General features: G+C 47.2%; 1 protein-coding gene and 1 pseudogene across 1 annotated transcript; one reads left to right on the top strand and one right to left on the bottom strand.

Moving 5' to 3' along the window:
• Window positions 1-8,498, bottom strand: part of LOC142038101 (protein ELYS-like) — a 53,999-nt pseudogene extending 45,501 nt beyond the window's left edge.
• Window positions 8,499-8,636: 138 nt separating this feature from the next.
• LOC142038100 (saccharopine dehydrogenase-like oxidoreductase) lies at window positions 8,637-19,426 on the top strand. Its single transcript, XM_075043144.1, has 12 exons — window positions 8,637-8,915; window positions 9,279-9,391; window positions 10,523-10,603; window positions 11,072-11,201; window positions 12,755-12,804; window positions 14,411-14,541; window positions 15,080-15,197; window positions 16,359-16,478; window positions 16,575-16,631; window positions 17,172-17,283; window positions 18,095-18,176; window positions 18,887-19,426. Exons 1-12 carry the CDS (start codon window positions 8,825-8,827, stop codon window positions 18,990-18,992), a joined length of 1,191 nt encoding a protein of 396 aa, XP_074899245.1. The 5' UTR covers window positions 8,637-8,824; the 3' UTR covers window positions 18,993-19,426.
• Window positions 19,427-23,836: the final 4,410 nt, after the last annotated feature.

Genomic DNA, 23,836 nt, shown 5'->3' with positions numbered 1-23,836 from the left:
AGCAGCTGGGAGGGGAGCAGCGTATGGCCTTTCAGTGAAGGTGTGCCTTGAACGACTTATTCATCAAGTCACCATCAGGCCCCTTCTTTCCCAGAGCAGCCCGTCATGCACTCCTTGGCTCTCACGCACCGCCACAGCCTCCTACTGAAATGCTTCTGGCTGGCTAAATAAGTCATGTGAACATTGGTTGCTTTCAGAAACATGCCCAAAACTAAAAGGGGGGGGAGGGGGTGTTGGGTTTTGGGGGTTTGTTTGGGGGGGGTTTGGTTTGTTTTTTGGGTTTTTTTCAGAAAGTGCAAAGAACACATCTGCCCCAAGTTCTAGGGTGTTCATCTCATGACTGGTTTTAAAGGGAAAACCTCTGGTTCTCCCTGTCAAGGACTTTGAAGTGACCCAAGCCTGAGCTGCTTTGACACGGCTCGGTACATTCACTGGCACCTTTTATTTCAGTCATGATTTCTCACAACTACAAAATGAAACCAAGAAACCGTAAGGTACTTAGAAGTAGACAGAATATGCTGTTATCTGAGCTCATGAGAGATTTGCTATTATGTTGTGGACCCGTAACCCAGGGCTACGTTATTGCCAGTTTACCCAGGCTGAAAAGCCCCTGGAGGGTCTCATCGGGGCACTGTTGGCACAGAAGTGTGTGAGCAACGAGTCTTAAAGATGACAAGAAGGGGAAAACATCAGAAGCAGAAGAGCAGAGGTTAAGGTATCTGGCCGCGATGCCCATTACTGGGAAACTCGCCTGAGCCACTGCAGTGTGCTGGTGCTCCCACTCCTTCTGGGCTTCCTCCAGCCAGGACTCCCACGTCGCCTGCGTGCTCCAGATCTGCCACTTGTTCTCAGCCAGCAAAAACCACACCTCTTGTGAACAGCAAGACAGCTTTAACCAGGGTACCTACGTGTAAAATATCAAGCCCCGTGAGAGACGAGGACCAGCAGCGAGGAAGCCATGCAGTGGGAGGCGGTCTGGCCTCTTGCAGAGCAAGCCCTTCCAACCCAAACCTCCTGGGGACCGTACGGCACGTGGGGACACAAACCCACCTCGCTGCGGAACAGCCGAGATGTTTGTTGCTGCTGTCAGCATCCTGAACTGGAAATGAAAGCTGCCATCTTCCTTGTCCTCGTCTAACCAGAAGGTGATCAACAAAACACGGTGCCCAGAGCGTGCACAGGAGCCAACCCCCGCGAATCCTCCTCAGCTCCATTCCCACCGTACTTCTTCGGTGTTACAGATTACCAAAAATGCCTCCTGAGAATGTTCTGGGAAGTCAAAATCTGCTTGCTATTCATAGCTGTATTTATGCTGAAATACGTACGTGTTCCATCGGCTATTGGTCGCCCTGTGCTCCCGAGCCCAGCCAGTCTGCACAACAGTTTGTTATTTGCAGCCTGCGGTTGGTTCTCTTAGAAGCTTCCCACTGGGACTGGCATTTACCACTGCTTTGTTCCTGACCCGTTTTGTCCTTTTAAATATGAAAATACATAAAAGACAAAAAAGAAGCTGTTACCCAGACAATCCCAGCAAACGACAACGTTTCCAATCAAACGTGACTTTTGGTTTGGTTTTGTTTTGTTCTTTTCCCTGTTCGGAAATATCCCATGTAGCTCTGGAACTTCACAAGCGAAAAAGTCTCACAGCCACTTTGCTCCTTGGGTGGAAACATCTGATGCCCTCTCCTGTACCGCTACCAGCAATCACAGCCCGGTTTGGTTTTGCCCCTGCCAGCCCACGAAAACCTTTCTCTTCTCCAGCTAACCCTAACTTGCAGCAATGGAGCCATAGCCGCTCTGCCTCTAGTATGCAGGGCAATATGGGATGGGGTACTTCAAAACCACACCTCACCCACTGTAAGTGTGGGTACGGCAGGTAGGCAGGCAAAGGACAACTCCAGCTGCCCCTGCACGGAGCTGGCTCAGGCGTGGGGAGTTTGTTGGTCTGCGTTCATATCGGCACATGAAAGCAGTTCAGCTCTCTGCAGGACTGAACTGCTGCTGGAGACATTAAATCTTCTGCTCCTGACACCTGCAAACAGCCAGGCTGCTGCGGCTACAAGGTCACCGAGCCATCACCCGCTTTGGGATAACGGACTGGGGTGTAAGCGCCTGACCTCTTTTTATGGGAGAGGGAATAAGAAGGCATTAGTGCTGGAGTCCAGCAAAAGCCTGCCTGAAAGGACTGCAAAGAGAGCGGTTTTCAGTCCTGAGGCCCAGGAAGCGCAGGAGGAGAGCAAAGGGGAGCAGAGAGGGAACCTTCTCCTCCAGAAGGAGCTGACGGACTGGGAAAGTGGCCGGGAAAGCAAGCTGCTCCTGGGCAGGAAGGAATAGCTCTGTGTGGCACTATCGCTGGGATCTGGGATTGGGAAGCAGAGACGACAAATGCCTGGCAGCAGGCATCACTTCTATGTTCTACGTTTCAACCACGGTTGGGCTGTGGGACCCCAAACTACAGCTTAGTTTTAGAGGTGCTGTGTTACTGGGAAAGAAAGGGCAGGAAAGAAGCTCAATTAAGTCACACATATGAGGGAGACCTGGAATCCTCAGGAAATACAGTTACCTCTGTCGTACAACTTACCTGTAAAAACACATGCCGTTCGTTAATAAGGGTAAAGAACAAGCTCTTCATGTGCCGCCCCTGCCTATGGACAGATTCACCCTTTCTTCCTTCTGAGCTGTCAGTCCCGTTGAACTGGTATCTTCTGTCATTTTGCCCAGCACCTGACCGCAATGTGCACCAAGACCAGAAAGGGAAAACTTATGAAAGCGTACCTGTCAGCATATCGTAAGGTTGACAAAGTTTCTTCGTAACAGATGTCTGCTGGACTCAACGGCCGCAATCTCTAAGCATATGAAAAGTATTAACTGACATTAGATTTTGAAGGAGGGTTTTTAAAATAGTTTTAAACGCTACCAAAAACCAGACAGGGATTAACGTGGAAAGATAGACCATTAAGTCCCCAAATATAAAAGGAGAACCCAGGTGTCTTAGCAATCTGGCCATAAATTAACTCTTTCTAACACTTGTGCCAGAAGAGAAATGAGACAGAAAGAAAGATGAGAAGATAGAGGTGGGTTTTGCAAAAATTAATACTGAAGGCGCTCGAATCCTGCTAACTCTGCCTTAATGCTAGCACCAACGCAAAAAAAAAGGGCGCAAAACCACTTTGATGGTCTTTGTTCAAGTAGCAATTGAAGGATCTGTCCTTCAGTTTGTTCAAAACATCTCCGATGAATTACGCAAGCTAGCATTTGAAGAAACCCAGGTAAGCTGTTTTGAGAGTATCAGCATTTACAGTCAACCTTTTCACATGTGCACATTTTCTGTTCGTATTCTTCCACCTTTCATTTAATTGCACTTCCTTTAAAAAAAATACCTCTTCCAAGATGCTGGAGCATACAGTTAATTCACCTGAGACAAGGAAGAACCTAGGGGAGTTTCATCTCATTTAGGAATGCAACCTCTGGTGCACGGCACAAACGATAATCTCAGAAGTTAGGGCAAAAAGGACTTGTTTCATAATGCAGCCTAGTTTTAGGTAGGTAAAGAACACGGGTTTTATATAAAACAGGTGCCTCTGAGCTTTATAGCTACATTTACCTATATGTCAATAAATTTTTACAGATATGCAGAAAACTCTTTCAGAAGAAACGGAGGTTGTATCTCTAACGTAGACAGAGATATCTATTTTGCGCCAGCCACATTTCTGTTCCGAAAACAGAAGTGCTCTCCATTTGAGTAACACGTTTAGTAGTGGCTAGAAGCTTTTGACCAGCAGAAGGGTTCTCCCCTTTGTGTTGCACAGGAAGCAAGCTTAACTTTTAAATTACACTCACTTTCACCAATGTCAGAGCCGCACAATTCTATTTCAATGGGCAAAGCGGGTTATAAATTCAAGAATCAACTTACCATGATGGTCCTGCTTCTTCCCCCCTGAGCAGACTGCAGGAGTCTCGTCAGGACCAAGTCCCTGTATGGGATGTGCACCACTCTCTTTCCTGTAGCAACCTCAGCCAGAGCACTAAGGGAAAATAAAGTGAAAAGTAGAAGCATGACTATGAAAAGCAAATCTGGGGGGCCGGCGGCAGGGAAGAGGCTACCAGATTAGAACCTTCCGTATATTCATGCTTAGGCACAGGCTTCAGTATGTTTGTGCTTGTGGACATCTCAGGCTTTATTCATTTAAGTAACTTCTTTAGCCAGACGGCAAGGAATCCTGAATGGAGGGAAAACTATTTTTCACCTGCAGAAATTTAATTTTTACTTCACAGGGAAGGATTTTTTTAAAAAAAAAGAAAAAGAAAACCAGCTGGTGACATTTCCTAATGTGGTTAGACTTAGATTTACCCACCTGCCTTCCTTCAACCTGTCTCCTTCAGATCCTTCAGAGGAGGATTTTTGCCTTTCGCTTCCTGCCAAGTCCGCCAGATTTATAACTGGCTGTTTGGCGATGGCTTCGTCGAGAAAAATCTGTTAAAATACGGTATCAACAGCAGGAAAAATTACCAGATCCGTCCCTCAGACATTATGAAGTAAGATACAGAAAACGATACTCTGCAGAAACGCAGAGGAAATAAATAGGTTGCGACAGTTACCGCTCTTGGAACATCTGACCTAGGAAGAATTGCTGTAAAGACGAGAACCACAAAGGTGTGCCTCAAAGCAAACGACCTACCGCCTCTCAGGATGAAGCAGCAGACAAAGCCGCTCATCCCCTGCACCCGCAGAAAGGGGGTACGGAAGCACCGCTGGCTCCCAACCTCCCCCGGCTGCAAAGACGACGTCTCCCTCCCATCCCCGTCCCAGATGAGCCCGGGACTGGCCCTGCCTGCCAGGGCTGAGCAGCTTTCGGAGCTGCCTGCGCGAGCAGCCGTGGGGAGCTGAGCTCGCTTGTGCTCCAGAGACGGGTCACGCACGTCCGGGCCAGCCGGAGCCCCCTCCTCCTCAACCAGCCCCAGCCCGGGCTCGTCCTGCGTAAGCGGCTCTGCAGACCCCTCTCCAGCTCTGTCGACAGGGGACTTCAGCAAAAACGGTAGTTCTGGTGTCCGTCTCCCGAGGGGAAACGTTGGGGGAGCGAGCGATGATAGGAGCAAGGCCCGTTGTCCGGAGCAGAGCCGCGAGCAGTCGCCTCCCCCGGCCCGGCTGCTCTGAGGTGGTTCAGCCGCCCGTCAGCAGCAGCACCACGGTCACCCAGCACCCCTCCGCCTGGCCGGGGGCACACACAGCGAGGACAGCAGGATTCGGGCCACGGTGACCCTCTGGGGTCACGTCTCTGCCACCGCCGCGCTGCGGCCTTCCCTCACGCGGGGTCGGGGAGGTGCCGCAGACTGCCCCGCGCTTGTGCCGCGCCCTGTGAGCTTGCTCGCTGCAGGGCTGCTTGTTAGCGCGAGCCCAGGAGTTCTGCAGAGCGCTGACGGGCAAGCAGCAGCTGCCAGAGAGAAACAGTGGCCGTAGGTTATTTCTGGACACCAGCGAGAGATTTTCAAAGACCGCCTGTAATATTTGGCACGCAGAGGATCTTAAATACGGAGCCAACCTGCAAGCAGGCAGTGGTTTCGGACACCTCTGCCTTCGGCGATCCCCGCTCCGAGAGCAGCGGCGGCGGACAGCGTGCAAGCGCCAAAAAGGTGGGCTGGCAAGGCTGGCCCTGCAGCCCGGGGTGAGGCAACCCAACAGGCTCTCATCTGCTCGCTGTCGTGGAGGTGCCAATAAACGAGGGTGGGTCTAGGTAAAACAGAGCCACCCTGGGTTTCGCGTCTGCATGAACTTCCACGAGTTCGTCTGACGGTGCATCTAAGAGGACTGAGTTCATGCAGAGTGCTAAACAGCTATACTGAACGGCGGAAACAGTGCCTGCACACTACACCTGTTCGAGCTGGATGGTGACGACCCCCTGAGACCCACGGCTGGTGGCATTCATGGTAGTCGTAGCTGCTCTTCTCATCTTCTTCCCGCATTCCATTAACCTCTCCACCTCCACAGGGCACCAGCTTCAAACCGTCCACTTAAAAACCTTGCTGCTGCTCTTCTCTAATCTTGAGCCCACCAGGCTTCCTGGTTTTGGAGAGCCAAAATGTGTTACCAGCACCAGAAAAAAAATTGTTACGCTTAGTAAGGATGGAACAAAAATTAAGATCGACTACGGCGGAGCACGGGGTAGTTGTTCGCGAAATTCATTCCCGGAGAGTTCCACTTGCCCGGTAAGTTTAATCCACACCGAGAGCTCACATCTGTAGACTTAAGACGTTTGCAACATTCAGGACAAAGGCGTCATTTGCCTCTGCTTCTGTCATCGCCATTAGATAAGGGGTTTCAACAAGCTTATTCCATGCGCCGCTAAAATGAATGAGGTCTGTCTTCCCCTGTGCTCATTTTTTTCCTATTTTTTTCCTGCCCACTGCATCAAACCTGTCTGAAATTGGCCACGTGGCTCCAGACCAATGAGGAGGGAGGTACAGGGGAAAGTAGTTCACAGGCAAGTGGCAAACTGCATAAACCTTAGAAGGACAGCTAAAAATTCAGTGCTCTGACACATACACCATCTTCAAAATCCCCTCCCAGCTCAGGAGAAACAGATTACCCATTTCCAATTAGCAACGAGTCCCGTGTCTGCCAACGTCAGAGACTAACAAGACGAGGAGCATCGGGGAAAGAGAGCAGATAAAAATGCTAACTTTCTTCTTAACCCCCTTCTTCTTCACCAAGGAGCAAAATACAGAAAGGAGAAAGAAGAAAAGTACTACAAGGGATGAAACAGCTTGGCCACCGGTACGGCAGAGCAGCCGGGCAGCAAAAAGCAGCAAAAAGGTGCTGCTAGGTCCAGATAGCACCCACACACTTCAGCCAACGTGCCCAGAAGGGTCATGTTAAGATAGCAGAACGGATGACTTTCCAATTGCAATAGGCAAAAACAAAAGAAAGAAATGTACACAGAAAACTAAGGTTTGTTAATACTGAAACAAAGCGAGTTCATCACCTGTTGGTTAGAAGTTCCCAGCATACTGGAAGTAATCTGTAAAGACGAGAAGTAACTAGAAGGTAACACGTGTTTGGGAAAAAACCCACCAGCTTCACAGAGTGTCATCCCGCTGTAAAAATAACACAGGTTACACAGATCAAAACTTGCCTTCATCCCAAACCATTACAAAAGCTTACTTCATGCAGTTATTTATCAGATCCATACTGTTTCATTCATCCCCACTCTCTTTCTTCTCCAGCATTTCTTCAACCTACTCTTACGTGCATAATCCTTATCGCCGTCTAGGTAGACGCCATCCTAAGGTACATTTCAATAACGCATTTTACTTAGAAATTAAGTTGTGCAGCATCTAGACAGCTATGCAGAAAATTCAAGACGGGCAAATGTTAATTTCTGATAGCTGGGCACGGTGGTTCAACCAGTACTTATTTTCGAGGCTGTTTTAAGAAAGAAAAAGCCAATGGTTCCGATTTCTGGATGAACAGCTCCAGCCATACGTATTACCTGCGTAAGGGTACGTGTGACGTGAGAGCATCTGCTATGCTACATCATGGCGGTCGGATCGCATGAGGGTCCCCGTGCCAGCAACTGGTGGGACCACGGGTCACGGTTAAGCGTCAGCAACCGAAGTCAGGTCACGGGTGACAGAGGCGCGTGGGTCTGCGGTGTCAGCAAGCGGGGCGGTGAGGGTCTCGGTGCCAGCGGCTGGACAGGGGACCACAGTCACGCGGCGCAGGCGTCCGAGGTGCCAGCGAGGGGAGGGAGCAGGTGATTGTATTTTCCCCTAGCCCTAGGTGCACGTGTACATTGCTGGCAGACTTTGGGGTGGGCTAGGCAGCGAGCGGGAGGAAAAGCCCTCTCTGGAGAGACTCGGTGTCTCAGCCAGAGGTGAGCGAGGGAGCCCAGGGTGGGGGCACAGACGGCACCTGGGCTTGAGGCTGCGCTGATCTTCGGGGGCTCTGGAAACGTGGGCGCGCGTGGGAACCTGCAGGGTGACAGCATGCCTCTGGTGTCACCCGTGAGCTTCGACGGCAACGAGCCGGGGAGGAGGCTTTCGGCGAGTTGCCTTAGTGCCAGATGGCGGCTGGCAAAGGCACGGCCCATTCTCTGGCAGCCTGCGTAGCCGGCCGTGGTGTTGCCATGCATGTGCGTGGTGCACGCTCAGCCTCGCTACTGGCCGAACCTGCAAACGGGAAAGCAGCGGCCACATCCACGGGTCTGGCTCCGAGACACCCCCGGGCCTGGGGTGCCCCAGGCCAGGCTCCTGCGGCCCGCAAGGAGGAAGCCCCGGGCGAGCAGAGCTGTACCATCCCTTCCACCACTTGGCCGGCTCTGGCATCAACCGTTAAGCTTCGCAGTACGAAATCCGCTAACTTGAAAAAGAAACCTGTTCCCTACTAGCAAGACCATGGTTACGCATTAAAAGTAACAAGAAAGGTCCAGGACACGGTTTTTTCCCTCTGCCCGAGAACTGGCTCTAACGGGAGTAAATCCACACCAAACAGGGGCTTGCATGTCCCCGTGGCTATGGCGAGCGAGATGGGGAGGAATGAGTTGTCACTGCCGTGTGCGTTTCTCACAGGAGCGCACAGTGGACGGCGTCAGAGGAAAACAGAGACGTGTTCGCAAGTGGCATCCCTGCGTCATTTCTGCTGGCACAGAGCTGGGGAGGCTGGTTCGGGAAAACAACGTGCTCTTTCTGAAGGGAGGAGTAAATCACAAGCAGCCTCCAGCAACCGGGGTGGTACTTTTGCAGACAGAAGGCACTCCGTCACGGGAGCGAAGCTTTCTGCTTACAGCAGCGCTAGAACCCGCCGGACCACAAGCGCAGAAGGCCGCTGATGGCGCGGGAGCATCCAGCAGCTACGAAAGCTGCGCCGCAAAGCCGGGAGAAGCTGCAGGCGGTGCTCGAGCGGGCGGCCGAGAGGCTGGGTACGGGCCGCGGCGGGGGGGGCCGTGTTGGCGCAGCAAAGCCGCCCGGCCCCGGCCCCGGCCCCGGCCCCGGCCCCGGCCCCGGCCCCGGCCCCGGCCCCGGCCCCGGCCCCGGCCCCGGCCCCGGCCCCGGCCCCGGCCCCGGCCCCGGCCCCGGCCCCGGCCCCGGCCGCCTCCGTGGGGAGCCGCCGGCGGGCGGCTGTGAAGGGAAGGGCTGAGGGGGCGACGCGGGGCGAGCCCCCCCCCGCCCACCCGGCGGCGTCGGGGCCCGCGCCGGGGAGGGGGCGGCGGCGGCGGCGGCTCGGCCCGGGGCGGGAAGCGAGGCGGCGGGCGGCGTCGGTGACGGCGGTCTCCGGTGCGCAGGGAAGGCGGCGCTCGGGGCGGAGGTCGGCGTGCTGCTGTGCGACGTGGGCGACGCGGCCTCGCTGGCCGCCGTGGCGAGGCAGACCCGGCTGGTGCTCAACTGCGTGGGCCCGGTGAGTGCGGGGACGCGGGCGGTGCTCCCGCGGCGTCCGCCGGGCGCGGCTGCCGGCAGAGCCCGGGCCGGCGCCTGCCCCTCGGCCGGCGCCTGCCCCTCGGCCGGCGCCTGCCCCTCGGCCGGCGCCTGCCCCTCGGCCGGCGCCTGCCCCTCGGCCGGCGCCTGCCCCTCGGCCGGCGCCTGCCCCTCGGCCGGCGCCTGCCCCTCGGCCGGCGCCTGCCCCTCGGCCGGCGCCTGCCCCTCGGCCGGCGCCTGCCCCTCGGCCGGCGCCTGCCCCTCGGCCGGGCGCCCCGCTGCTCGGGGCGGGGAGAGCTGAGGCGGCGACCGGGAGCCTCTGCGGCTGGGCTGCGGGGTTTCGGGAGCCGTCCGGCTGACAGGGCGCTTTTTGAGAGGGAGCCAGCAGTGCAGCCGTGTCCTGGGGTCGCCTGAAGATTCCCCAGCACGATTTCTGCTGGTGTCATTCGCGGGCGGTTCTCGCTGAAGGGCAGCAGGGTTGGTTGGGGGTTTGGCGGCGGGGGGGTTTTTTTTGCTTGTTTTGTGGCTTGGGGGGAGTCTTTCACAGGCAGCATAAGAAACTGCTTGTAACAGTGGGGAGGAGCTTTGGGTTGGGCCAGAATGGTTTCAGGGGTGCTAGCGCTGAAAAGAAATGGAAATCTGTGGAAAAGAAGCCCCTAGAGATGCTCTTCTAAGTTCTTGGCCCCTTGAAAACTTTCAGTGGCGATACTTCCAGCGCGTTTGGAGGGGATCAAAGTACCAGAGCTGGAAGTTGGGTCACGATGACGTCTTTGAAATTGGGGGCGCTTAAGTACAGAATATGCTGATAACAGGAGCGCAAAAAGCATACCTTGTTGAATTGGCCTTGGTGGTCTTACCTGTGGAGAGAGAGAAACAGGGTGCAGCAGTCCGTGCAGCAAACTGCATCATCAGTGATGAAGTTTGTTGTGCTGTTCCTCCTCCCGAGCCCCCCAAAACCCACAAGTGCTATTGCATTTTGGCCCCATGTAGCAAAACCAATACCCACCAAGGGCTTACTTCTCTTGTAGGTGGCTCTGTTAGATGAAGCACGCTGGGTGAGTTGTGGTGTGGGGGTTTTATTTTTTGTTACGTGTGGTGGTCTTTCCTTCTATAGTATAGATTCTTTGGAGAGCCTGTGGTAGAAGCTTGTGTTGAAAATGGTGCGAGCTGCATTGACATCTGTGGAGAACCCCAGGTACGTGACCGTAGAAAAATGCTACCTTCTATCAAAGAGCTGTTAAAGGGGTATTTGTGTAGTATTTTTCCGCGAACGTTGCTGAACGTGAAGACAACTTTTGCCTCCTGATCTGCTGGTTTAAGATGCATTAATTGTTTTAAAGTACATTAATGTGTATTAGTTGGATAGTTTTCTGACTTAGAGACAAGCGCCTCTCGGGTTCTCTGGAAATCCAAAATGTTTGAGTTCTGCTTCGAGTCTGGGTTGTGATTCTACATAGGAATTTTGTGCAGGCCACCTTTCTCTGCACTGCTGTGATACTTTCATACCGTAAGACAGGAGTAGCATGTATCTGTCTTAAAGATGCTTGTAAGTGTTTTGAAGTATGTGGGGTGCTGTGATAAGACAGTAAAGCGCTGATGGCTAATATTGGGTGTGGCCGAGTACAGAGTTCTGCTTACAATACTTGTTCTGACTGTGTTTTAGTTTCTGGAAGGAATGTACCTGAAATACAACGAAAAAGCTGCGGAAAAGGGAGTGTATGTCATTGGAAGCTGTGGCTTTGACTCTATACCAGCTGATATGGGAGTACTGTACACCAGAGACAAGTTGAAAGGTGACTTATTTAAGTGTGACCTTATGCGGAAAAAGAAATGCAGATCATGCTTTCATCTGGCTTCCCAAAGCAGCGATGCTTATGTGGAGACTCCTTCAGTCTCTCTTTTTGCCTGCCTTTACCAGCTGATCGGTTTCAACCAAACCTGGTAAATAAAAATTGAAAAGTAAATCATATTCCCATTAGCTTGGAGAAGATTGGTCATTAGGTGAAGGAGGGATTCAAGGTAATGTTGCTCACTGAGAGAACAGAACCTGCAGCTGTCAGCAGCAGGCTGTTGAGCCAGGATGTGGACATCCCTAGGCAAGGCTCAGCACACTGCCCCTTGTGCAGTGCGGATCTTGTAGGGAAAAGACAGTGGGGACAGGAAGGCTGTGGGAGAGGGATTGGAAATTAGTGGGTAATCCGGTTTCCTGGGTTTTCTTTCTCTACTGGAAGCCCTGAGAAGCCATTGTCTGCGTGTAAGAAGACAGCCAGTGCTGTGCAATGCCTTTTTCTTTAAGAGCAGCTGGACAGTAACTGAAAGAGGACAAATATATTTGAGAAAAGATGCGAGATGATTCCATTCTGTGCAAATAGGACTTGCTCCTAATCTCAAATGAGGGTACTTCATTCATCAGGTCTGACTTGCAATTGGAAGGGCTGATAAAAGTATCCGAATGTTTTGCTTTTATGTACCGTTAAAAGTGCTATAAAGTGGGATTGCTTTACATTGGAGTGTGTCATCAGCTTTCAGTTTAATAAAACTCAATCTGGATCTGATTGAAGGGAGAGGAGAGGCATGGAAATGAGTATCTGGTTGTTTGTGGGGTTATAATTTGATGTCTGATACTTGTTTTGAATAAAGATGTCTTTTATATCTTCCTATTTGGCCTTTAGGGTATTACCAGCTGTCTATCCAGTTGCTTGCTGTATTGAAATTTGCCCCCACGAGTACAGTCTTCACGTTCTCAGAAGGAACTGAGCAAAGCAAAACAAAGCAGAATTTGGAGTTGTTGTTTTGTTTTGCTATTCGTCACAACTAAGCATGCTTTGCAAAACACAAGCTATGCTAAAATTAAAGGTTTTAGGATATCTTGTGTGTTTTGAGGTTTGGGGGAGGGGGTTGGTGGGGTTTTTTTGTTTGGTTTGTTTTTTTTGTAGTTAAGGTCTACCAAAACCTGTAAGTCCATCTCAGTTTTCACAGCCTACATCATCCTTAATTTTGAAACTTGGAGGAAAACTGAATATGGCTCTTAATATTCCTTTCCTTTTTTTTTTTTTTGTGGATTAGTTAATGACATAATAAAAATAGATAAGACAAATGAAAAATGTAGTGAGTAAAGCTAATATTGGTGATCCTTCTTGAAGTACTTTACGCAAGAAGTTTGATACTTGCTAACTAAAACAGCTGTGGAACTTAACTGTAGTTTATTTTACTTTGAGGTAAAGATGTGACTCTGCCTTTTCAACTAACAGTGTCAGTGGCCTGCTGTTTGAGTCTACCAGAGTGTACTCTGGCTTTGTGAACTAACGACTGTATATGCCAAGTAATGTTTTCTCCTCCCTTAAAGGTACCTTAACTGCTGTTGAAAGTTTCCTGAAGGTGAAATCTGGGCCTGAGGTTAGTTGGTTTACGCCTTCTTGGAAACTGAGAGGTATTTGTGGTGACATCACCGTAGCCCATTAGAATAACTGTTGTTACATTAATTCAGACCAAGGAACAAGCTGGCAGTTCTTTGGTGATGGCTCTAAGAGCTTTAGGAGCTAACAGAAGTATGCCGAGCAAACACGCTTTTGTAAGGTTCATTTGCATAGGCTGTCTACCGAAAGTTTGTTGTGTTAAGCCATTTCAGGAAATAACTTAGTTTTGCAGAGATGTCGGAAGGATTCATACATAAGTAAACTGTAACAGATACATAGTGTGTTGCCAGTAATCCTAGTGTTTGGCTGTTTGGTGAGTTGGTTTGTTTGTTTGTTCTGTTTGGGGGGTATGTTTCAAGGTACATGTATTAGCATTACATGCATTAAAGTATGTAATAATTGTAATAGGGTGTAATATATGTACTAATTGTAAGGTCATTGTTTAAAGAATGCAACGATGACCCAAACCAAGACAGTGTTGGTGCCCAGCAATTGAACATACTGCTTCTCCTGTCCTGTCCTGAGCACCCATATTGACAGATGGGGCCCAAGTCATAGCCTGTTCTTATGAGCATTGGGAGGAGTGGAGGAAGTGCATGGATTGGGAGAGTAATACCTGTCTGTTAAAGGACAGGGAATAGTAGTTAATGAGAGTGTATAAACCTGTATGTTGGGTATAAAGGTGGTTTAAGTATGTAGGATAGGTTGTAAGTGTTGGTAAGAAGGGATTTAGTAATGAGAATTAAATACAATGGGGCAGTTATATATAAAAATATAAAATCTTCTCTGTCTTAACTTAGGTGGGACCTGAGCATGACACAAATGGTATGGCGTAAGGGGTGGAGATTGCATTGGGTCTGGCTGAGATGGAGTTAATTTTCCCCATAGCAGCCCTCATAGTGCTGTGCTCTGTATTGGTGCTAGAAAGGTGCTGATAACACACCAGTGTTCTGGCTGCTGCTAAGCAGTGCTCGCACAGCATCAAGGCTGTCTCTCCAATATTTCCCCCCGCCCTCACCCAGCAGTCTGGGGGTGGGCAAGATTCTGGGAGGGGACACAGCCAGGATAGCTGACCCAAACTGACAAAAGGCATATTCCATACCATATGATGTCTGCTCAGTGATAAAAGCTAAGAGAAAGGAGGAAGGGTGGGGGGCACGTGTTAGTACAATGTTTGCCTTCTGGAGCAACTGCTCTGTGTCCTGAAGCCCTGCTTCCCGGGAAGTGGCTGGACATCGCCTGCTGATGGGAAGTAGAGAATAAAGCTTTTGTTTTCCTTTGCTTCTGCATGCGGCCTTTGCTTTTGCTTTATTAAACCACCTTGATCTTGACTTATGAGGGGTTTTTTTCCATGTTATTTTCTCTTCTCCCTGCCCTACTGAGGAGGGAAGTGATAGAGCGGCTTGGTGGGCACCTGGCATTCAGCCAAGGCCAATCCACCGCATTTCAATGTACTTTTATGCGTGTAATCGTAATACACCTATGTAATAATGTGTAATATATGTAATAATTCTAAGGTCATTATTAAAATAATACATGAAACCTTCAGATAGTGAATTAACTACGGTTTCATGGTATGTTGCCAGGGCTCTTGTGCACATGATGGGACCTGGAAGTCAGCTGTTTATGGCCTTGCGGATCAAGACAACCTGAGGAAGCTTCGAAAAAAGATAGGATATGCCCCTGTTCCAGTAGTTGGTGCAAAACTTAAAAGCAGGTATAAGAAGCGTAAGATGTGAAACACGCTGTCTTCTAACAGCTCCAGTATTTGCTATATAGGTTGGTAACGTATTGCTAAATACTAAAAAGATGCATTTAGGACTCCAGTGTAATATGAACGGATGGATACTCATCTAGTAGAATTGAAGATAAGTTCAGTTTTACTGATTTGTTCCTATTTTACTGAAAATAAAGAACATGTCCCAGCATTTAGTGGGTCTCAAAGTTAACTTGTTCTAAGAGACTTTTGTTGACATGGCAAACTTTTGTGTTTGATTTCAGAAGCGATTGGTAGAAGGAAAAAAGAAATGTGAGGAGAGTATTATTTTGATTATCAAATTCATCCTCGCTGTAGCGCGTGGAATTTTGAGTTGAGCCAGGGATAAATTTGGAATGGTTTGCTTTCAGTGGAAAGAGGTGACGTCATAAAAATGCTTGAGGAAAAAGCCAGTATTGGTAGGGCTGTTATGATCTGTTTCTTTCAGTATGCGTGAACATTTGAAAATTTTTTCTGACTTTCTTTTTTCCATTGGCAGAGGACTTGTGTTTTACAATCAGGAATTCAAAGAGTACTCCATTCGATTCATGGGATCTGATGGTTCCGTTGTGAAACGGTCTCAGTGTTACTTGCACACAGAGTTGCAGGAAACACCTGTAAGTTACTGGTTTTGGTATACTGTGTCTTTATTAGCATTTTCAGCGCATCTTTCCTTTATGTGGTAACTGTTCTTAGTGCAGATCTGCATAGTAGGGCTTCTGTAGTTAGGTAAATAGTAATGAACTGCGATGTGCTTTTGCTTCTGTAGAGAAGGAGGCTTGTGCTGTTGATCTCCTTTGCAAGCTGTTTGACCTGATGTGGTCCAGGTTCTTCTGGGTGCACGGGCCTGTTTCGTACTACTCGATACTCTGCCTGATGAGCTTGCTTATTGCTGCTAGCATAATAGATACGAGAGTCTCTTGTAGGGTTCTTATGCTATCTGATTTCTGGGCCTGTGTTTGTAGGGAATGGAAGCCTTGAGTCACAGAAATATTTGAGAGGTAGGCTTCCTTATTTTTGGGAATGACGAATACGTTAAATTCTGTTCCTGTGCAGAGGCTTTTCTCGTTTTAATCAGTGGAGCTTCTAAAAGCATTGTAATTGTAGTCTGTGCAACTATAGTCAGGTCAGTATAGTGTAGTAAACATTCTGATAAAGAATTCGTATGCTGCTCGTTTGTATCTGGAGACTTCTTGGATGCTTGGGTCTCTGGTGTGCAGAGTAAAGGCAAGGTGAAGTGGTGGTCGTGTTTAGTTTTTGTTTTCCATGGTTTCCTGAGAGGAGACCAGCACCAACAATGTATAGAAGAGCTGTGCAGAATCACAGGCATCAGTTAAGAGATGAAGGTGAGGCAGTGCTCTGAAAATATGCTTGGAAACTACTCATGAGAAAGGCTTCCCATTGCTATTCCGAAATTCTAAAGGAAGGCGTCAGTTTGTCTTAAACTAAAGCAGTAAGAGGAGGAAAGGAAGATCTTGGGAAAGAAGCCTGGAATTGGATACCAAAATGCATCTTTCTTTAAAGTTTTCCACTCTTGTTTACCATGCTCGCTCCCTCGCCATTCTGTAGTTACACTGTCTTCTCATAATGAATTATAAAGTGAAGCATTATTCAAAGAGTTGTTTAGAACTAAGACAATTGTCTAAGGCCCTATTTAAACAGCTATCTATTGTATCAAAGAATTGCATCCTAATTTGGGGGTAGATTCATTTTGACAAATGCACTGATGCAAAAATTTTAATGTAAATTCTACCACTGGAAATATGTTTTTGCCTCAGGTGCAGTATGGCGCTTATGTGAACATAGGTGGCCTTGGCTCTGTTATCAAGCTGATGTTTGCCGGCATTTTATTTCTTCTTCTTGTGAAGTTTAGCTTTGGAAGAAAACTTCTGACAAAAGTAAGTGTTCAGAACACAAAAGAATTAAGTGTTCGGATATTTTTTTTCCCTCTAGTTTACTGTTGTTTGTTTGTTTTTTCCCCTGTTCTTACATAGTACCCGGAATTTTTCTCTGCTGGATTCTTCACAAAGAAAGGACCAACCCAGAAACAGGTAGCTGACTGTTTTCCATCACAATTACTGAATAGATTTGTGATGATAATGGTGGAATAGTAATCTAGAGTCAGCTGCTTAGTCCCAGAGAAATAATTTCTAAATGCACATTGTGTGTGCCTGTTCAGTTAGCTTTGAATATTTAAATCATCATGCCTTCTGCTATTAGACATCAAAGTATGTGCAACTCATACCAGGAGAAAATGGGTCATGTTGCTGGGTCTGATGTATTTACATGGATGGCTCGCAGCACTCAAATCTGTCAGCGGTGATGACAGGGGGACACTGAGTAGTACAAACCCAGGACTGAAAGCCCTGAGAGAATAAATGGGCTTCAGGACAATAACAGTTCCAACAAAGGGGAAGTGATTACAAATTTAGATGAGATTGTACCTTTTAAGCAATAACTCCTCTCATATTTAGATAGATCATAGTATTTGGCATAATTTGGCATAATAGATACCTGTATTTACTACTTGTGCTTGCCTGATAATAAGTGCGTTACTGTTTTGGCGGCCACATTTGTCTTGTCCACTACAGATGGATGGAACCTCTTTTACAATGACTTTTTTTGGCGAGGGTTACAGTGAGGGGCAAGACCCCCAGTATGGCAAACCGAATGTAAAGATCTGCACTGAAGTGAAAGGACCAGGTATGTATGTCAGTAGCAGCTTACTGCTTTTGCCTTACATTCCCTACTTGAAAAGAAGTTTATGGTTCCACTGCTACTCACCCTTGAGGAGCACTTGCAGCATGGACAAAGTCAACAGCCTTTACAGAGAGTAGCGTTCACTGTGACCTGTTTTTTGAAATAGCCCCTTCATTTGCTGCCTTGTCATTCGCTTTCCTTCATTTTTGCAGAGTAGAGCAGTTAAAGGGAGAGTGTTTTAACATTAGTTTTCAGTTGTTGCAGCCTGGACTTACTATGTGTTTATTTCCAGTCCCCTGGGAGTGAACTTAAGCAGATCTGGCATAGTATCATTTCTAGCTATAACATACCTGTGTTCAGGTCATTCCTTTGAGGGGAGGTGACACCTGAAGTCAAGTTTGGAGACAGCAAGAATGTGTATTCAGAAAGGAGTTAATGAAGCATAGCTTCTTTAAATAACTGCTGAATGCAGCAGTCTCACAGCAAAAGTCTGAATTTAAGCACAGAATGGGGAAAGCTCTTGCTGTAATGGAGAGCCCTCTCTCACCTGTGAGGTGATCGCTCATGGTTGTTGTGTGGTTATAGGCCTGTAGTTGAAGCAGTATTTGTCCAGATTAGATCTTAGGGACTTCACCAGCTACTTGGGATGATTACAAGGTAAAAAAGCTGTTCTTAAATGGGGAAGGCTGTTTCGTGGCCAAGGAGATTATTCTTCAGCACGCTGTGGGTAAGAGCGAGATTACATTCTACATTTCAACACGCTGTACATTGTTTGTTTGGGGTTTTTTGTGGTTGGTTTTTTTTTTTTTGTCAGAGCCTGGCTATGTTGCTACACCAATTGCAATGGTTCAAGCAGCTGTATCTCTTCTGGAGGATGCAGCTTGTCTGCCTAAACGGTAAGTACTTTCCCATGCAGAACAGCTTGATCTCCCCTAAAGCTACTATATGTGTATGTTTCTCTTGGAAACTGCAGATCTCATAACCCTGTGGATTTTTGTCTTGCCTCACCCAAATGGCTGTGCAAGGGAGATAACTTCACACACTTTGCTTTTGCTTTATTAAACCACCTTGATCTTGACCTGTGAGGGGTTTTTTTCCTTATTATTTTCTCCTCTCCCTGTCCTACTGAGGAGGGAAGTGATAGAGCGGCTTGGTGGGCACCTGGCATTCAGCCAAGGTCAATCCACTGCATTTCAATGTACTTTTATGTGTGTCATCGTAATACACCTATGTAGTAATGTGTAATATATGTAATAATTCTAAGGTCATTATTAAAATAATACATGAAACCTTCAGATACTGATTCACAGCCATTTACTCTTCATCTGCCTTTCAATTTGAAAGGATGTAGTCATACGTCTTTAGAAATGCTTTTGCTGCATCTGTTGCATCAATGTCTGGATTTTCAGTTAATGGGATGGTTTCTATTGAGTTTGCTGGCTTGGTACATTCTGCACACGCTCTCCTGTGGGAGAGAGTGGCTTTTTCTTTCTCAGGCAGTGAAATACATCCTTGACTTAAAAAAAGAAAAATAAAAAAAATAAAAAAAAGGTCTCACTCACTCACTGTACCACTAGTGTTTTTCTCTTTTGATTTTCATTAACAGGGGTGGTGTATATTCTCCAGGAGCTGCTTTCTCCAAAACAAAACTGATCGATCGCCTCAGCAAACGTGGTGTTGAGTTCTCTGTTATTAGCAAGCCTGAACTCTGAAGTCAAGACAGAACTGTATGAACTAACCCCTTTCCTGGGTCTAACTCCAATAAAACTCCTTTGGCTGCAAAAGCCTAATCATAAAATAGTTTCACTGTGCTATTGTTTACAGCAGAAACAGAAGAAAAACAGAGTTAAAAGTTACAATACTATTTGCTATAGCGAGCAAGCCCATAAAGGGTATTGAGTTTTAATTCCCAAGCATATTAAATCAGTGACTTGTTGGGTACTAGTTCTAGAATTTTCTTTGATCTCTTCTAAGTTTTAAGTTACTACTTAACGGAACCACTATGGCATCAGCTTCACAATCAGCCACAGCCTTCTTGCTTGGCCCCAGTCTGCAACTATTAAAAGCAGGCAGGCCCTGGATAACAAGTGCCTTAGCAGATGAAACAACTAGTTACTCCTCATGCCTCTTTGGGAGGGGTGCTATTGCTTTGTGGTGTTCTTGCTTTCAAAGCCTGAGTGCCCACAGTGAAATAAAAGAGTAGTTGTTGTTTCTCAGAGCTTAAGGAACAGTTTTGTCTCTTTTTTTCCCCTGGGTTATTATAGAGACCAGGTGACTCTGTACTGTTGTCATAAGGTATGTTGACTTTCATTCTTACTAGCTTGCCTGTAGTGAGTTGCGCTAAAATGGAAGAGAAAGCACAAAGAGTAGGGTTTGTCAATGAGACCGTGATCAGCAGCACGGCAGTTCTTCTCCCCATGGTGGCCAGCGGTGCCAGGGCTGGGAGGCCTGAGTGGCCCTACAAGCTGGTGGTGGTTCAGGGTTTTTCTGGGTGGGCTGTTTGGTGGTGGTGGTGGTTGTTGGGGGTTTTTTTGTTGTTGTAGCTAAGGTCTACCAAAACCTGTTAAGTCCATCTCGGTTTTCACAGTCTACATCCTCCTTTATTTTGAACCTTGGAGGAAAACTGAATATGGCTCTTAACATTATTTTCCTTTTGGTTGATTATTTACGTTATGTCATTAACTAGATAAGACAAATGAAAAGTGTAATGAGTAAAGCTAATATTGGTGACCCTTACTGAAGTACTTTACATAAGAAAGTTTCCTCCTAAAGTTCTGAAAGTTACTCTTTTGAGGTAGAAAAATCTCTTCATCTCCCACAGCTGTATCACATTCACCATCTCTATTAGCAGGCAAATTCCATGCAACTGTTGCTCTGTAGTATCACAGCTGTGTTGAAGATTGAGATCACAACTATTCTGTTCAGGTGGGCAAAGCCAAAAAGATCAGCACCAAGAAGATTGGTCAGTTATGTCCTTACATGAGAAGAGTTTGATGGCAGTGAATGGAAAGACAGTTTAAGACAAGTAAAATTCCTACAAAAAGCCATCACTGAATTTGACAGAGACTGAGATTGCTTAACTGGCATCACTTACGTTGTCAGTCCCTTAAATGGATTAAGAAGCATATACGTTCTTGCTTGTGGGCATGCAAGTCAAACTTCACAGAGCCATTGAGCACTTAAATAATGAGATGGTTAAGCTACAACTTGCATCTCTAAGGGCTTAAGTATATTGAGAAGTCCAATTTTAACTTCCTTTGTTCCCTGCAATAAACATGAGTGTATTTCAGAAAGCTATGGGACAATGTGCGTACTGCAGTTAACTTGGAACTAAACTGCCCCTCTGCAAGACTGTTCCCAACGTCCTGCTTCCAGAAGGATTCTACATATGCTTGTGCTGTTGGTGCTCATAGAAATCGCACACCTACCTCCTCACCTTTCTCTCTCTGTGTATTGAAGTTGCAGTCGTAGTATCAAAATACAAGCAATCAGTCATTCACTAAGAATTCACGGTTTAGTGAACAACAGCAATGCACACCACACCAATGACTGCTGTGGGATAAGCCTGCTCTTGGACCTTGCCAGGTCAGAGTCACAGCCAAGGAGTGAGTGACCTGAACAAACAGCCACATCAGTGACCGTAACTTGCATTTTTCCCTCTACCTCACAGATGGGTCATCCACACAGCACAGTGCATTGGAAAATGCATTTTATTTTAGGAACAGCTTTAATTCAAAAGGAACCGCGGTACATTTATCTCCAGGCATATCAAAGACACTCATGATCTTGACTGCTTTGGTGAAAAAAGCATTCCTGGAATGGAAATCTGGAAGTTTTGCATAGAAGACAAAAGTGCAAACAGAATAGGAAACAAATGCTGTCTTACTACTTGAAATCCTATTCTCTCTTCGTATTTTCAGATTGGCCTAGACTAATAGGTTATAAGCATTGCCTAACAACTCACAAGAAACTATGGACTGGTTTCTGCCTGTAGCTTGTTTTTTTCCCCACCAGAAATCAACACCTAGGCTATTTCGGATTAGTTACATGGGAACTGATGAAGTTCCAGCAAATAAATGTATTGCACTGACAACCCTGAGAGTTATCTGTGGCTTTACTTACACACTAGGCATGTTCTTGTAATACGGTCCATTACAGATCTTAATATTGCAGCACATTTTGATGGGTTTCTCTCTTTAAGCATCATAGGACTGCTACCAGGTCCTTGGGGGAAGGCCTCCTCCTCTGTGCTCTCCTCCAGTGCTAATCGTCTCTTTCTGCCCCGACGCCTGGTTCCTGCTGCAGTCCTGGGTGTGCTTGATTCCTCGTTTGGCTGGGCAGCTCTTTGCTCAGGAGCATGTGTTTTTTCTAGTTTAGCATGTGGGACTCCTCTTATTCTTCTCTTAGGAGTATCGAGGATTCCCACTTTCCCACCTGCACACATGTCTTCCTGAGCAGAGAGAGATTCTGTGTCTGCCAGGAGATTTTGTGCCTGCTTCCTAGCACTTCTCCTCGGAGTGACGGGAAGTTTGAATTCTGTTTGAGGAAGCGATGATTTAGACAGATCAAGGTCAGAATTTTCTGAAACTTCTGATGAACTCATCTTTCTTCTTCTGCCTCTTTGAGTTGCCACCGGTAAAAGGAGTTGGGCACTAGGCTGCACCTCTTGATCCTTGACAATATTTTCCATAAATTGTAAATTAACGCTTTTCAGTTTTCTTGCACTTCTGCTGGGACTGACTGACGTTTTTATCTTATGACCTGTGTCAGTCTGGCCAGTTTCTTGACCTCCTGCTGAACTTTTCCCTCCTCTAGTCCTTTGGGAAGTAGCAGAAGCGATAATGCTACCTTCAGCAAGAGAAGTTTCCTCATTAGCCTCTCCCAAGAGTTCAGCTGCAGCTTCCTTCGCTCTCCTTAATCTTCTTCTTGGAGTAGTGGCTACGGACTGTGTAGGGAGGGACAATGTTTGTCCATCAGAAAGACTGCTTTCTACTTTTCCTGCAGTACTTGGTTTAGGCTTCCTGCCTCTCCTAGGAGTAACAGGCATCACAAGTGTTTGCTCCTCTTGAGCATTTTCTTCCGTTTGAAGACTAGAAGTCTCAGGTGCTTCTTTTGTTCGCCTGCTACTTCTCCTAGGAGACAGTGCAAACAGACCTGGTTTGCCTGTCTTCAGTAGCTGCTGAGTGCCTGCCGATGGAGTACTTAGCCTTCTACTCAGCTGTCCCCTTGCACGTGTTCTAGGAGCGATGCCGTACTCTACTTGACGTACGCTGGTTTCGTCTTCCACTCCTTCTGGCACAGTTCTTAAGGGAGCTTTTGCCTTCTGGAATCCAGTTACCTTTTTACCTATGGTTTCATGAATAGATTGTTCTGCAACTTCAGATGTAAATTCTTTACTTCTTGTGTCTTTGATTGCATCCGGTAAGTTCTCAGCAGTAGCTGCCTTAATGGGTTCAGGCACATACGGGAGCGACTCTGCAATATTTTGAGATGCCTGATCACTAGTTACAGTGGACACCGAGTTGGTAACATGTTCTTGGTTTTCAGTATTGCCTAAACTGTTGACAGGTTTTTCCTCTGTTGTTGTGCCAGCTGCTTTAGAAGCATCTACTAATGTAGGGTCTCCCATCTCTGCTTCACCTTCTTCTCCTTCCAAGACTAAAGTAAAATTACTCTGAGATAGAAAAAGCTCTCCATCTCCCTCAGCTGCATCACATTCACCATCTCTGTTATCAGGCAAATGACATGCAAACTGTTGCTCTGTACTATCATAGCTGTACTGAAGATTGCCTGAGGGATGTAGTTCACTACATGGTGATGTTTCAGGTGCTTCTTCTGAGGTTTGTGCCTTAACCGCACCATCTTCAAGAACCTAAAGTTAAAAAAGGTCTCTTAATGCAGTATCAGTTACCAAACAGACTAACTTCAGGCTGAGCTAGATGAAGCTGAGGACACTGAAATGCTGCTTTTCCTTTCCGATCACCACCAAATGTAAAGTTAGAAACATACCATGTACTCTCTACTACAGGTAAAAGTTTATGCGTTTAAGGGACAGAGAACAGAGTATCCCGTGTATGCAATCACATGCTCCATTTCTGATACTTCTGTTCATGACTAACGATTTGCCACCACCCGTGAACAAAGTGAGCAGTTTTACAATACAAGCTGTACACCCAGCTGGCAGTAATCATCACATTGCAGTACTTTCCGCACTGACTACAAATCCACACAGAGTGACCGACTCTGCATCTAACGGGGCAAAGTACAACGATGTCCCCCAAGCTTAAAGTTTCGCTCATCATAGGTGTCACCGCAACACTTAGTCAAACTGGCCAGGTATCACATCGCACAACTCAACACCGCACTTTAAGGAATCACTTGGATTGCAGGAGACAACACATAGATTCTAAATACCTCCATCGCAGCCTTTGTAGCTCCCCATACTGAGCAATTATTCTCTCCTGCTAGAGCCACATGAGACACTCAAGCTTTTATGCTGAGAGCAAAAGTAGTCTCTGTTATGTATTTCAAGTGACTCAGGTGGCCAAGGTAATTT

Source organism: Buteo buteo, chromosome 12 (genome assembly GCF_964188355.1).
Source record: "Buteo buteo chromosome 12, bButBut1.hap1.1, whole genome shotgun sequence".
Classification (NCBI taxonomy): domain Eukaryota; kingdom Metazoa; phylum Chordata; class Aves; order Accipitriformes; family Accipitridae; genus Buteo; species Buteo buteo.
Note: the sequence above shows the minus strand (reverse complement) of the source record. Positions and strands in the feature narration are given on the sequence as shown.

Bases quoted from the DNA above. Each gene is read 5' to 3' on its own strand.
- LOC142038100 (XM_075043144.1), top strand. From the start codon at position 8,825: ATGGCGCGGGAGCATCCAGCAGCTACGAAAGCTGCGCCGCAAAGCCGG. The intron at 10,604-11,071 runs GTACGTGACCGT...ACTGTGTTTTAG, and splicing joins ACATCTGTGGAGAACCCCAG to TTTCTGGAAGGAATGTACCT. The intron at 14,542-15,079 runs GTATAAGAAGCG...TTCCATTGGCAG, and splicing joins GGTGCAAAACTTAAAAGCAG to AGGACTTGTGTTTTACAATC.